The sequence below is a fragment of the Hylaeus anthracinus genome, unplaced genomic scaffold (assembly GCF_026225885.1).
Source record: "Hylaeus anthracinus isolate JK02 unplaced genomic scaffold, UHH_iyHylAnth1.0_haploid 2, whole genome shotgun sequence".
NCBI lineage: Eukaryota > Metazoa > Arthropoda > Insecta > Hymenoptera > Colletidae > Hylaeus > Hylaeus anthracinus.
In genome coordinates this window covers 3,388,878-3,402,219 of record NW_026534838.1, presented here as the reverse complement: position 1 = coordinate 3,402,219, position 13,342 = coordinate 3,388,878, and the positions used below count along the sequence as shown (strand labels likewise).

General features: G+C 40.2%; 1 protein-coding gene across 3 annotated transcripts in view; it reads right to left on the bottom strand.

Annotated features, from left to right (window-relative positions):
* Positions 1-779: 779 nt before the first annotated feature.
* Positions 780-13,342, bottom strand: part of LOC128892840 (mucin-17-like) — a 181,587-nt gene continuing 169,024 nt past the window's right edge. The window contains exons 3-7 of one of the 3 annotated variants that reach the window (XM_054153408.1): positions 11,670-12,147; positions 8,632-8,919; positions 7,791-7,941; positions 7,505-7,712; positions 780-7,414 (exon numbers count right to left, since the gene is read on the bottom strand). In XM_054153408.1, the coding sequence (XP_054009383.1) occupies positions 5,234-7,414; positions 7,505-7,712; positions 7,791-7,941; positions 8,632-8,919; positions 11,670-12,147 (3,306 nt within the window). In that variant the 3' untranslated portion in view covers positions 780-5,233. Of the gene's footprint in view, positions 7,415-7,504; positions 7,713-7,790; positions 7,942-8,631; positions 8,920-10,261; positions 10,681-11,669; positions 12,148-13,342 lie in introns of those variants that run through there. The other 2 variants (XM_054153409.1, XM_054153410.1) reach the window with 2 other exon arrangements.

Here is a 13,342-nt window from a genome sequence, read left to right as displayed (position 1 = left end):
TGGAGGAATATTAGTGGGAAATGTGTAAGGTAATGGAGGGAAATTAAATGGAAATATACCAGGAAATGTCACAGAAATGAATGGAAGTTAAAGAGAAATGTGCAAGGAAATGAAGGGAAATTAAAGGGAAAACTTCTACGATGCTGTATACTACGTCATTCTTCATGAGTTATTTGGAGATGTTAAAATATGTTGGGCCGGTTGAGTGCTCGTAGGCGCAGGAGCGCCCCTTTCATGGGGCAACCTATATTAGCTTGTTTGTCGAATCGGTTGTCCTCCTCGTAGACGCAGGAGTGTCCTTTTATGCGACAATTTACCTTAGCCTGTTCATCTGTTCTGTTGTCATCTCGAAGTTGCTGCGAATCTTCGACCATATAGTCTAGACCATTGTATGGCCGAAGTATGCACGAGATATACATAAGATTCGCGTATGTCGTAACTGAATGTTTCTCATATATATAATGTACAAACACAAAGAAAAATATAATACGCACATTATTCATAATACTACTAGAAGGTTTTCAACAATGAGAAAGACGTGTTTGACACATCACTGTCACTCTAACGAGTGTAAGTGACTGTAATTGTACTTACCCGAAAAGTTCAAGCTTCTCAAGTACGCCTCAATGCGTGAAATTCGATTTTCTTAGTTTCTTGGAAGACAGAAATAAAGCCAACTATTTTGACTTTAAAACGAGATATAAAGAAACGAACGTTTGAACATGAAGCATCGAAACAGCGCAAGCGTATTGAAAATGCTCGCGCAATAAAAAAAATCGTTCGTGGTAGATATTTTATTTCCAATTTAGGAACTGAAATGCCCATATAATAAAAAATATTTTGTATCGTATAATAATAATAATTATTATTAAATTGGGAAACGAGATGTTACGCTAAAAAGTCACTTGCTACGTATATAAAAAAATCAAGAGAAAACTCGCAAAAGAAAAAAACGAACATAGACTTTTTTCTGATTTTGTTTGAATATTAATCGTTCACTAATTTTCTCTCTATCTCACTCGCTGCGTTCTCATTCATACACATTTCATTATACAGCTTTCACTCTGTCTCACGCTACAATTTGAGATACAAAACAATCACGGTAACAAAACAAAACTGAAATTACATAAAAAAATCTTCCGGTATGGAATTTTGCACTTTCGTTTTTTCTTTTTTCTTTTTTTTAATCGTTTAAACTTTCATTCTCTACTATCGTCCTTACTCTCCCTCGCTAATCGATAAAGGGCTCGTTAAAAGCACATATAAACGAAGGTCGTTATCGTTCGATTTTTTTCAAAGTCACTATCTAAGCAGTTTTATGGCACGTATTCTCGTACAAGCCCCTTCTATTCTTTTTCGGCCCTTTCGTAATAAAAGAAAAAATAAACCCTTGTGCCGTTTACTCGATCCACGTTTCTTTTTCACTTATCTCAGCCGATGTTGAAACGAATTATTATCATAATCGCAACAGCAACATATATCTCGTCTTCTATATACAACGCACTCGTCGAAATCAAAAGTCTTTTTACCTTCGATTACGGTTCGTCGGACTGGAACGCGAACATCTATTTCAACACATTCGAAATCGACGAATCAGCCTATCCCACTTCAAAATATCGACTACTGGGAATAGTTTCGTAATAATATTTAATGGCATCGTCTCTCGAATGTGTTAAAATCGTTGAATTCCTTCGCGCTGTCGACAGTCTCCTGTTGAACAACCGATATATCGTTTCCACGAGAATTATGAACAAAATATACAAAACGTGTTTCGCCGGAAATACTTTGCAAACACAGCACCGTTCGAATAAGAGAGGACACCCCCCGCGAAAAGAAAATACTAGACGAGAAGTATTCGTTGTACAAAAATAATAATAATACATATGATTCGAATTGAATCGAAAAAAAAAAAAAAAAAAAGATTTCTGATTCTAAACGCGTCGGGCGTCACCGGACGATCTCTCCGGAAAATAAAACCACGTACGTGAGTCGCGACCAGTAAGGGGCAAAATACTTAATCTAGATAAAAATGTCAAATAACGAATAAAAGATAAACGCACGGACTCTATTCACCAGTTAAATAAAAATTGAAATTTCTGTGGCAGAATCGAGTATCTCCCACAATTTAATCGTACAGTATAATAAATAGCCATTGAAATTTATTCTCAATGTTTATTTCAACGAAGTTATCCAGAGAAACTTTTACTCGTTCGATATCTATATATATTTCATATAATACAACTAGAGAATGAAATAAATAGTTCCATTTCGTAATTCAATGAAATACAGGATGCCTAAAAAATGTTGGAGGTCCTTGAAAGGGGTGGTTCGTGGGGTGATTTGAAACATTATTTTCGCTAAGGAAAAAGTTGTTTCAAATCATCCCCCGAACCACTCCTTTCAAGGACCTCCAACATTTTTCGTACATCCTGTATATAAACTTCGTTTTACAATTCGTATCGTGATTTTTTTTATCGAACAAATAACAGATCGAGCGTTATCTTTTAAGTCCAATGGTTGTTCGGTGCAAAATAATAATCGAACGATACCTTTCGTGTTTAATACGACCGAAGAACGAAAGAATTTTTAATAAAACGATTGGAAAGACATCGTTCGATGATCAATATGCATTCACAATTTTTATCTAGATAATAAATTTACCCATCTCTGCCTGCGTGCAGCACGAACAACTTATTCTTGAAAGACATCGATATAGAAATCTTGATTTTTGCTATGAACGGTCAGGCGAAGACCTTTATACACTCTTGTACGTACACGTCTTAGGGTTACGAATGCTTTAACGTTATCTGATATTTTATTTTTGTTATTTTTTTTTTTTAAGCTTTCTTTATCAGAGAAGTATCCTAAAACGAACAAATTCTATCGATACGTCTACGTTTAACATGGATATACCGTCGTCGTTTTTTTTGTTTTCCTTCTCTCCATTCCAAATTGTCGGTGGCCCGCGATGTTCGGTCGCTTCCGGCAGCGATCACGCGCGCATGTCTACATATCAGTCGATCATGGTGGTGCTCTCGTTAAACGAAAGTATATGTATGTATATATATATATATTATATTATATATATATATAAAAAAGAAAGGCTCGTATTTTCTCTCTTCCTCTCTCTCTCTCTCACGCACACACACAAACACACGCGCGCGCACGCACGCATACTCATTTTTTTCTCACCGTTATCGATATTACCGTATAAATATATGTTTAAATATATTTATATGCATATATATATATATATATATATATATATATATATATATATATATATATTCATATACATATATATTCATATACATACACATATCGACGAAAATGAAAACGTGCTTGGCAGCATTTTCTTTTTTTTTCTTGTCTAAATGTACAAAAGACTTCTTCTAAAAAAGTATTCTGCAAAAAATATTGCGTTGCACCCTAGCGAAGAATATATTTATACAGCGATACGACTATCGTTGGGGCCACACAAAAGTCAGACAACCTGTACACACTTGCTAAACCTTAACACGTTTTTTTTTTCTTACGTAAAATGTTGAAAGATACAATGCATTGAGGACTTTTTATCTAGCTTAATGGATACGTGATTATTATATACATTATATACATTCGTCTCGTTGCTAATAACACCGCGTTGCGTGCATTTATTTCTCCTTTAGAGCTGACTACGGATCGGTGTATGTGTGTATGTGTGTGTGTATAGGAGTACGGTGATAGCGCGCGCGTATGTGTATATCGTATGTACGTGTGTCAAGAGAGATACAATGAAAATTTGTCTAAACTTACAGATATAGGGTTCTTGCGATCGATATACGCTACGGTAAGATTTATCGTTATACAATAAACAATTATACGTTCTGACGATCCGTCGGCTAAAAATCTCGCATATACACATATACATATATATTTATTTATTTATTTATTTATTTATTATATTTATTTATTTAGTTATCACATCGCACGTTCGAAATGAAGGAATCCTGACCCTACTACGCGACAGAGAATTGAATCGAATCTTTTGGAGAATTTATAAAAAAAAAAAAAAAAAAATTACAAATCAGAAAAGAAATTATAGTCCGACCTGGTAGGCGCACGAGCAAAGATCGCGATAGAATTGAACGTGGAAAAGTGGTATTTTCGTATGAAAAGAGTCAAACTGCATTCAATGAGTACAGTATTTTTTTTCTCCCTTTCTGATCTTTATCACAGTGCTTTAGTACGCTCTTTTTTTTTCTCTCTCTCTCTCTCTAAATATCGAATACACTCTGGAAATATATGTGTAAAAAAAAAAAGAAGAAGAATTAAAACAAACCGAATCATTGTTTCTCTTCGACCTACAACAAAGTTGTTTGTCTAGTTGTTATTGTTACATATAAAAAATTACTACCTAATTTATTGCATAATATATGCATGTACACACCTATATTCCACTGTAAATTATTCGTTCGCGCATTCGAACTTTCACAGTCTCCGCTTGCGTTCTATTGTTTAAACTGTACTCTTTCGTTTCTAATCAGGATGTCCGGTGATTCATGATAAAATCGTATACGGATGATCCATCGTCCAGCTATCTCTTTGAGGCACGCGATTTGAAAGAGAAAGCAAATTCAAGTCTTACTTATTTAACGTTTACCATTAGATCATAGCATTGCCAACTAAACGAAGAACTTTAAACAAAATATTGAAGTCAAGCAACAAGTAGAACAATTTCTAATCCATCTTACCTCAAAGAGATATAGTCAAAAACTTATTAGCATAAAATGAAAAAAACGTAGTAAAAAGAAGTTCTCGTACTTGAAAATACAAACGATATTTTTGTAAATACATCATTTTCGTAGTAGTGCTATTTTTCATATACGAAAACGCGTCGATTGCCAAATTCCATTTTCCACTAATGTTTCATTCGAAGGATCCACTCCCAATCGATTGTGTCACAAATCACCGGACAACCTGCATCGCGTACGGATCGAACATTACGGGAGAAGACTGTCCAAAAGACAACGTTCAAACGATGATCGAAAGTCCGGTCTCTCATTTTGTTTTTTTTTTCACTCAAAAAAAAATTGTCCTTATTGACACGCACGAGGAAGTCCTCCTTGAATGATTCTTGAATCGAAAATAGATTATTCGTGGCGAGGAAAATCCGACGGATCTTTGTCTTTAGAAAACGAAACCGACATTATTCGCTACTACGTCGGAAACCCTACATATGAGATCCCATTTTCTACTTAGACGTCGGGGCAGTCGGCTGATTCTGCCCCGCCATCCCCAGTCTTGGTTGCGAGGAAGCAAGTAATTCCTTGTAGTATGCGCTGAATTCCGGCGGTAGAAACGACGTGGTGGCCGTGGGCGGAATCGGCGGCGGGGTGAATAAACCGTTGTAGAACGCGGAATAATACATCGGGTCCAAAATCGGTAGGAACTTGCCGGGCGTGTTTGTTGGCAGTTGCGGAAGGTAGGCTGGATTGCTTTGAGGTACCGTGGGCACGTAACCTGAAGGTATGCTTGGAACGCTGTGTCGCCTTCCAGCCTCGGTTTGCCTCGACTCCTGCTGATGCTGCTGCTGCTGCTGCTGGTGGTGCTGGTGCTGTTGCGTCATTAACGACTTGTCGCCCTCGCTGATTCGACGTTGCTGATGTTGCTCCTTACCGCTGCTCTCCACGTTTTTTCTCCTGTCTATGCTTATCTGTTGCTGCATGGCTGTTTCCATTCTAGGATAGGAATTTCCGCTATTTAGATGATTTAGATTAGGTACGTTCGGTATAACAGGATGACTAATTGGCTTTCTGGGTGTGTACGGTGAAACTGGCTCGCTCCTCGTTGTCGTGTACCTTCCGTTCACCTGTTGTCTTCTCTGCGCAGGCATCGCGTTACTTCTATTAGGTGGACTCGGTACGCGAACCGTCGTCGGCGTACTCGTGTGATTGTTTTTTTGTTTAGGGTTCACGATGGTGATTTCTAGATTATTCGAAGCCATGGTTCGACTGTCCAATACGTTCTGGTAACCAGGAAAGGTACCACGTTTCGAACAGTCCGTTGGTTTCTCTTTAGCCGTGGACGAGTTCCTCATCTCCAAGTTCAATGGATTAGGCCTCGGCACTACAGGTACTTTCACTATTTCTAGGCTCGGTCGCGGGAATACCGGTTTATCGCCATACTTTTGCGTCAAATCGAGAACCCCTCCGTGCGCTATTGAGTCGTTATTATTGTTCATGTGTTGCTGATGCGGTAAACGGTGAAACGAGGAACGATACTTCGGAGGACTGAGGATATCCTTCGGATCTCCGTACACCATCTTTTCGTTGTGCGCGAACATCGACCTCGATTGTGTCACCTTTGGCGGGAATATCCTTCCGTTGGGAACGCTGGGTGGTACGAAACGATGATTAGCCTGGTGATGCATCGCTGAAGACGCAGGCGGCGGTACGTTCGCGTTCGCGTACAATTGCAACAACGCGGCATTATTGGAGGTGCCAAGATTTATCACGCGACTATTTACCACGTTATTATTGTTCACCGTGGTATTGTTATTATTGTTGTTATGATGAGCGGGTGGTTGTTTGTTCGGTACTTGCAACCGCGCTTGATGATGGGGATGCTGATGTTCTTGCGGCGACGACAACATATGCCCTATGTCCGGTGTCACAGTGACGGAAATCAGTTTCGGAATGGAGTTGGGTGTGACTGGAAGAGGGTAAGATATTGGCGATTTCTCCTCGGATCTCATCGTTGCTGGCGCCGGAGGATTGCTTTGAATCACGCTCGGTCGTGTGTCCAGGTCAACGGCAGTGACTTCGAGACCACCTTCGCGTAAGATTTCGAGTTTACGTTTCTTAAAGCTGGGAATGATTATTTTGTCCCTACTCGTGTCGCTCTCCGATTCCAGGTCTATGACTTCCGGCGACCTCGGAGGCGCTATCGCCTTTTCAGCGAAAATGGATTTCTCACCGAACAAAGGGATGTTCTCCTTACCCTGTGCCAGCAGGGTGGTCTGTTTGGAATCTAGTTTAATTTCCTTCATGTCTTTCTCCGGCGGCGGAGTTAACGTTACGACTGTAGTAGCGTTCGTTGCTACCGTAGTCACCGGCAGACCCGGCAGATCCGGCGGCGAACACGACGGTGGGACTTGCTGCGATATCAGAGGACTGTTCAGTTGTCTCTCCAATACGCTTTGACTTCCGGTACCGTTCGTGGGCGTTGTGGAGGGTGTACTACTCGGTGTTGAAACCGACGTATTAGAAGAAGGTGGTGGACTTGGCAGTTGATTGGCTTGCTGGCTGGGCGATGGCGTACTATTGGCAATCATAGTGTTCAACGACTTCAGGCGTTCTGGCTTCACCCTTACGCTACGTAAGGACGACGTTTTGCCTGTCTCCGTTTTGGGTTTCTCGCTCGAAAGGAACGGCTGCGAAAATAAAGAACACCATTGAATAACGAGTCGGTAATCGATATAACCATAGTAACGAGGGGGTTAAATTGTTTGGAAGACACTCACAGTAGTTGCAATTGGTTGAAGGGGAGGTGTCGTAGCTGTAAGATTAGTTTCTACGGGTGGAGGTATTTCCGATGAATAAAGGTCGTTGGTTTCTTGTTTGACGTCTTCAGACTCTTCGGATACGCTACTAGTCTTGGTACGCCTTCCAAGCGTCAGTCTCACTTTTGCTTCTTCGCCCTTTTGGTACCTCTCGTACGGTAACAGCAACCTGTTAACATAGAAGTAAAATCAGTAAATCGAAACTGGTCTTGACGGATAAGATATAGGTCTCCTTAGAGCACGTCACCTTTCGTAATGTCGACGAGTGATAGTCGCAGCACTGGTGTTCCCCGTATTACCACCTATGTCGTCGTAGATGGTCTTCCAAAGGCGACCAGCGCTGACGGAGTCGTAGCCACCGAGCATCTGAACTTTTGTATAAAACAGGAAGAGATCGACTGCAAATAAAACAACACTCGTCATTCCAGTGTATCTTATCTTACCGATGAGGTTCTATCTGAACGTTACTTGTCAAAAGGAAACACTGCTGTATATCAGCTTCGAACAGTACCAATCACTGTTTCAATTTAATTGACAACGAACCAACGTTTCTAAAACTGCCAAGGAGAAGTCGTATCGGCGGGGTTGTCAATTTTTGATCAACTACTTTTTTAGTGTATCTAGAACGGAAATAGACGGTGTGTTCCACATTTGGGTTCAGCAAGGTGTATTGTTTCAAATATTTACTCTTGCTCACAGCCGTCTTAACACTATTATTAGTAGCAAATCAGTGGACTGGGTCTCTTATTACATTTATTTCCTTTTAATATCGCAGACTAAATAAGATAAGAAATCCAAGTAATCCAACTAATGCTGTCAGAGCTCGCGTTAATTTCTACAAGTCTATGTATTTGTGCTACAAATGTGTTCAGCGTTGCATAGATTGACACGAGGCCCCTTAGTTTATAGGATCCAGCGTGCCCATACGTTAAGACGGCGCTACTCTAGCTCTTCCAGATCCAACGAGAAAGAAGTTGATCGAATTGACGACCCTGCTCTGCAGCCGACTTCTCCTTGTCAGCGTGTTGCCTAAAAAGCATCTAAACATTGTCGCCAATCGTTAAAAAAAAAAAAGCACAGATACTGACTCTGCCTGTAGCCCAGCAGTGGCATCTTTCCGACAGGCGTACCCCTCGAGTTCATGAAACTCTGCACGTCCGTGAGGAACTTCTTTTCCTCGGCGCTGGTGTTCCTCTCGCTACGCCGTACCACCGACGACGGTGGTCTGCCGACGTTGGACACCACCAGGCTCGTGGTATTAGGCGGCACGCTCTTCGACGTGGACGCGACGGACGCCTCGCTTTCATTGCTGGACTCTCCGGGCGACGCGCTACGCTTTTTACGCTTTCTCCTCGGCCGTCCCTTCAATTTTGGTGCTGAAAATTAAAACAGAACATTCATTAATGCATTCTACTTTACTATTAAATTATTATCCCTTAACAGTCAACATGGGGTCTTTTGTGCTTTTCTAAAATTTTTTTTGTATCTCTGAATGCAGTCCATATGGTAAGTGCGGAACTCTTCCTAAAAAAATGTTGAAACAATGTCTAGTTAATTTATTTGAATACAGTGTTGCGCGCTAACCTCAAATTCTTAATGCCCGTCTTTTCGCAAACGTGACGATGCGATTGCTAATCAGTAGAATTTCTATAAATGTATTTTCATCGAACAAAAGAGCGAATTAATGCACAAGGTTGTATGAATTATAATTGTTCGAACCGGAATGCACACTAAATAACACTTCAGCCATTACCGAACTCTTCGATTAATTGAGAAACGTAACGGCAGTTGGCAACTAATAATTCATATTAACGACCGTTGGCTGTAGCGAGCACAATGCAACCAGTAACGCAATGTAACCGATACATTTAACTCTGGCGAAAAAATGGAAGTCGTCAGACTGCAGATTTTATGCATTTCACGACGTATATAAATATGAAAAATATATCGAACGTTTGTAGAATGTACACATGAAACATGATTATTTTATGAATTAATTAACGTTTTATCGATTGGTAGCGATTGGACATTCAATTCAATAATATTTTTTCTTTTTACAATATTAATATTATTCAATTTTAGATGTATTTATTAGAATCGTTTTTCGATTAATATTTATGTTATATATTTCATAATTCATGTAACGATGCAAGCATTAAGTGTTATTTTAATAATAGATAATAAAGTACTGGGTGTCTTGGCAAAAAAGACGATTACGAAACTACCGGTAGGTAAAGTGTTAAAACGATATGCAAAATTGCCAATCGCAACAATTTCATACTGCCACTGCTATTATAGCATCGTCCCTACGAAGACTTATAAAATTTGTCACAAATTCCTTATCGATTATGAAACAATGCGTAGGTTAACGTCAGTCACTTTTTCTTAACTAACCTATCGGAACACCAGAAATGGCCGTTTTATTTCAATAATTTAAACAAAGATAACCCTTCGCTTCTTTCGCGAAAAGTTCAATTTAACCTAATCTAACCTAATTTAGTTTATTTAAAGGTAATTAGTATCGAACGAATAACGAATCGAGATTCGTTCGACTTCTCTTCCATACGCTATTCGTATTTTTTACCTAAACAAGAATCGCGTCGATCTTTGACTGCACCACGTGCGCGAATCGATTTTTCCCAATTACTCGTCGATGTCCACTAACTGTTTTGTCCCAACCAGTTTACACAAGGAAAGAATTTTCATCGTTATGCTCACCTATCACTTTGTAATACACAATTTTATTCTCTTTAATTTTCATCACAATCATGCTGTCCGTCGCGAACGTACAAAAAAAAAAACTTGAAGTATGAACACGTTTTAATTGCGACGCAGAACCTGACAACGCTTTTACTGGACGTCTTAATTCGGATAACGATCACCTCTGATAATACAATGGAACGATACGTCGACGATCGAGTAACGTTGCGAGTTCGAAAAACGCGTTTGTTAAAATTTCGTGATGTTCGCTCGTGCTGGCTGTACTTGGGTATGTTTCTTCTGTTTCCTAACGATTGTCGTCTGCTGTGATCGCGCGCGCAAATGTCTCCGTCGGTAAATGATTCCCTAAATCTCAGTGCTGTCCAATCTTTTTTAGCGTCACGAGTAAAATTACCAACCGTCTATTAGAAAGAACAATCCCTTTCTCGACACTTTTCTTACCCTTTGTTGGTTTCGCATATGGTATTACAGTGCACTTACCTAAAGAAACTAAAAAATAGGCACTTCAATAAAGAAACTACACTAAATGAATTATACCGAGCCATTTGCTATCTGGTCTACCGTAAATGTCGCGACAAGATGTACGCAATAATAATATATTTTCAGACGAGGCTCTTGTTCGGATATTTTTCGGTTTATTTTATTCGAATAGCCTGCGCATGCGCGCGAAGCGTTGTTTAATTATTAAATGGAACACGACAAGCTTTCGAGCGACAGCTTGACACGTTTTGCAACTAACCGAATTATAATGCTAAACTTCGTTGAAACGCGTTTCGGTGTATTTGGAGGTGGGCACAGAGTACACAATTCGCTAACTTTGAATTCATTCAAGCTGATTGCCCTGACAAGTGAATACAAACGAGAGATATTATTTTAAGATTGAATATCTTTTTATTTTCGAACAGCCGTAATTCATGTCACGTGATATGGTGAAAAATGCTGCGAGGCAATGAAATGGGTGGGTAGTAACAGAATAAATATGTCTCGTTACACAGCTTGAAAAGTGGAGGGGAAATGCGATGAAGGTAGAGAATTGGGTCTTGGTGCATCTTACAATCTAACATGGCCTAACCCAGGCTCATTCGTTAGATTAACAATAAGTCTAAGTTAAGTCTGCTAAATTTGGACTTGCCTATAGCTCTACTACTAATCTGCATGCATTAGGTTGTCCCGAAAGTTTCTTTCGTTTTATTAATAAGTAATACATACACAATATTTTATGTCTAATGTTACATTATTGAATTGCGTACGATTCATTTTGCTTCATTACTGTTGCAACATTAACATCTAAGAAATTAGATTGTCTATTTATATAAACACTGCCACAGGAAATAATTGAATGCAACTCGCGAAAGAAACTTTTGGGACGACCTAATAACAAGAACAACTCAGTCGGTAAGCTTACCTAGATGATTGCAGAGGAGTTCGTGAGTTTCGAGGTCAGGGTAGTCGAAGGTGTCCCTGCAGAAGAGTACCCTGGTACCCGGTGTGGCGGTGAACCCACCTAGTGCGGCTGCTATGGACGAGCAAAGCCAGGACGGTTCGGCACCCTCGAGCCTACGTAGAAGGGCCCGATATCGACAGTACCTCGGGTAAGAGAGAACGACTACTTTCGTCTGGGTGACGCATTCCGTCTTCCTCACGTTGACGTTGCTCTCGTACTCCTTTTGTTGCTTGTCGACGTCGGAAAAATCGATGCCAGGGTCGGTGAGCACCTGCGGTTGTGGTATCTCGTATCTCAACGGACTGCTCTCCGGGGATGACGTAGGGGTTGGTGGGTAAGATACCTCCCGACCCCACGACCATTCTAACGCGGGCGATAACCACGTGATGAGATCATTGACGCGGACCACCACTTTCTCCGATATCGTCAGCACCTCGTCCTGTAACCAAACAAGTATTCCTTATCAGTATAAATAAAATTGTCCCATTCTTTATGCGTTATTCTATCGAGAAACGTATACATCGTTTCGTTAACGATCTTCTTTACCTCTGGTCGATTCCTTGTAGATATCTATTTTACCTGCAAAGAGGAAACTACTATGTCGACCGAGCTCAGGCTCGTTGCTGATTCGACCATCCATCGACAGATGGCGGCACGGTGAGGCCTCCCGGGTAACCTGACCCCGTCCCCCATCACATAGGTACTTACTTATCGCGAGCGAAGCTAAAACACCTATGTGCTCGTTATGTATACACATAATCCAGCCAACGTAACCCGTGGTTTATGTTGTACCTCGAGTGCATCGTTATCTACTCTGCCTCGACGATAATTTAATTGTCCGTTGATGCCAGCGGCGACGTCATTTCCACAAACTTTGACCTAACTCTTGGGACCTGCTGATTTGTGGGATTTAATTCAACTGTGAGACTTTGCTTGTCGCGGGAGCTTTTCGATTGGGGAAGCAGAGAGGAAATCCAGCGGAAAATAATCACTGAATGAGTTGAACTAATCGATCTATGGATCGGTCTTGTTACTATAGCGAGTAAACTACACTCCTAAATAACAGGATACGTGTACTGTGTCTATTTTGAGTTTACACAAAAATACACTTTGTATATGTTTTGAATTAATATACTGTAACGTATTGTTATACTTTAGCGTACACTTTAAGGATAACGATAACGTACATTTTAATTAATATTGAATTAATAGTACGTGTACTCGGTTGCTCTTCGAATAAATTTATAACCCATGACGAAATAAGCTTTGAGCCAAGCGAAACAGATTGTAGCTGCAAGGAGCCGAACGTTTCATTGAAAGCGTTCCACGGAATCGACGGTATCCCGTATCGGACATGATGTTTCGATATTTACACGGCTGGGCGATTACGTTCAAAGTAACGAATGGGCAAATCGATCAATTTGCGTTAACAACTGTTTTCAGTTGGACAGGCGCAAAGGGTCGAAAACAGAGCTGCTATCAAAGTAACCGGTCAATCAAATAGTTGTATTCCTGTTATTTAAACGATTCGTTACCCGACAGGCCGAACATGGCGTTTACTCGCATACAACGCAACACGTTCTGTTTAGTTTGGGAATCACTGCTGGCTGAAGTTATACTTTCATCTTTTAGCT